The sequence below is a fragment of the Lottia gigantea genome (assembly GCF_000327385.1).
Source record: "Lottia gigantea unplaced genomic scaffold LOTGIsca_582, whole genome shotgun sequence".
NCBI classification, from domain to species: Eukaryota; Metazoa; Mollusca; class Gastropoda; family Lottiidae; genus Lottia; species Lottia gigantea.
Genome location: NW_008709989.1, coordinates 41,153 through 41,913, shown reverse-complemented (window position 1 = coordinate 41,913; position 761 = coordinate 41,153). Strand labels below are relative to the sequence as shown.

General features: G+C 41.8%; 1 protein-coding gene across 1 annotated transcript; it reads right to left on the bottom strand.

The window, feature by feature from the left end:
• Positions 1 to 152: 152 nt before the first annotated feature.
• LOTGIDRAFT_145982 (hypothetical protein) lies at positions 153 to 734 on the bottom strand (the record flags this gene model as incomplete). Its single annotated transcript, XM_009063575.1, has 1 exon — positions 153 to 734. A coding segment is annotated over one exon (582 nt), but the record flags the coding sequence as incomplete, so codon positions are not given.
• Positions 735 to 761: the final 27 nt, after the last annotated feature.

Genomic DNA, 761 nt, shown 5'->3' with positions numbered 1-761 from the left:
ATTAAACAAACAGACCTTATCTAGTTAGTATCTTCAAATATTGCCCCTTCCCCACCCCCTTTTAATATGGGAAGGGGCAATAAGGGAATCAACGAATCTTGTTCTTGATCAGAATAACACATACTGCCAAGACTCAACGTCCCTAAACCTCACTACATCATCAGATCGATAAGGGCCAATGAGTATTTGTTTTGCAAAACGATAAGGGCCAATGAGTATTTGTTTTGCAGAACAAGGAGGGCCAATGAGTTTTTGTTTTGCAGAACAAGGAGGGCCAATGAGTTTTTGTTTTGCAGAACAAGGAGGGCCAATGAGTATTTGTTTTGCAGAACAAGGAGGGCCAATGAGTTTTTGTTTTGCAGAACAAGGAGGGCCAATGAGTTTTTGTTTTGCAGAACAAGGAGGGCCAATGAGTATTTGTTTTGCAGAACAAGGAGGGCCAATGAGTATTTGTTTTGCAGAACAAGGAGGGCCAATGAGTATTTGTTTTGCAGAACAAGGAGGGCCAATGAGTATTTGTTTTGCAGAACAAGGAGGGCCAATGAGTTTTTGTTTTGCAGAACAAGGAGGGCCAATGAGTTTTTGTTTTGCAGAACAAGGACGGCCAATGAGTTTTTGTTTTGCAGAACGAGGAGGGCCAATGAGTATTTGTTTTGCAGAACCAGGAGGGCCAATGAGTATTTGTTTTGCAGAACAAGGAGGGCCAATGAGTATTTGTTTTGCAGAACGAGGAGGGCCAATGAGTATTTGTTTTGCAAAAC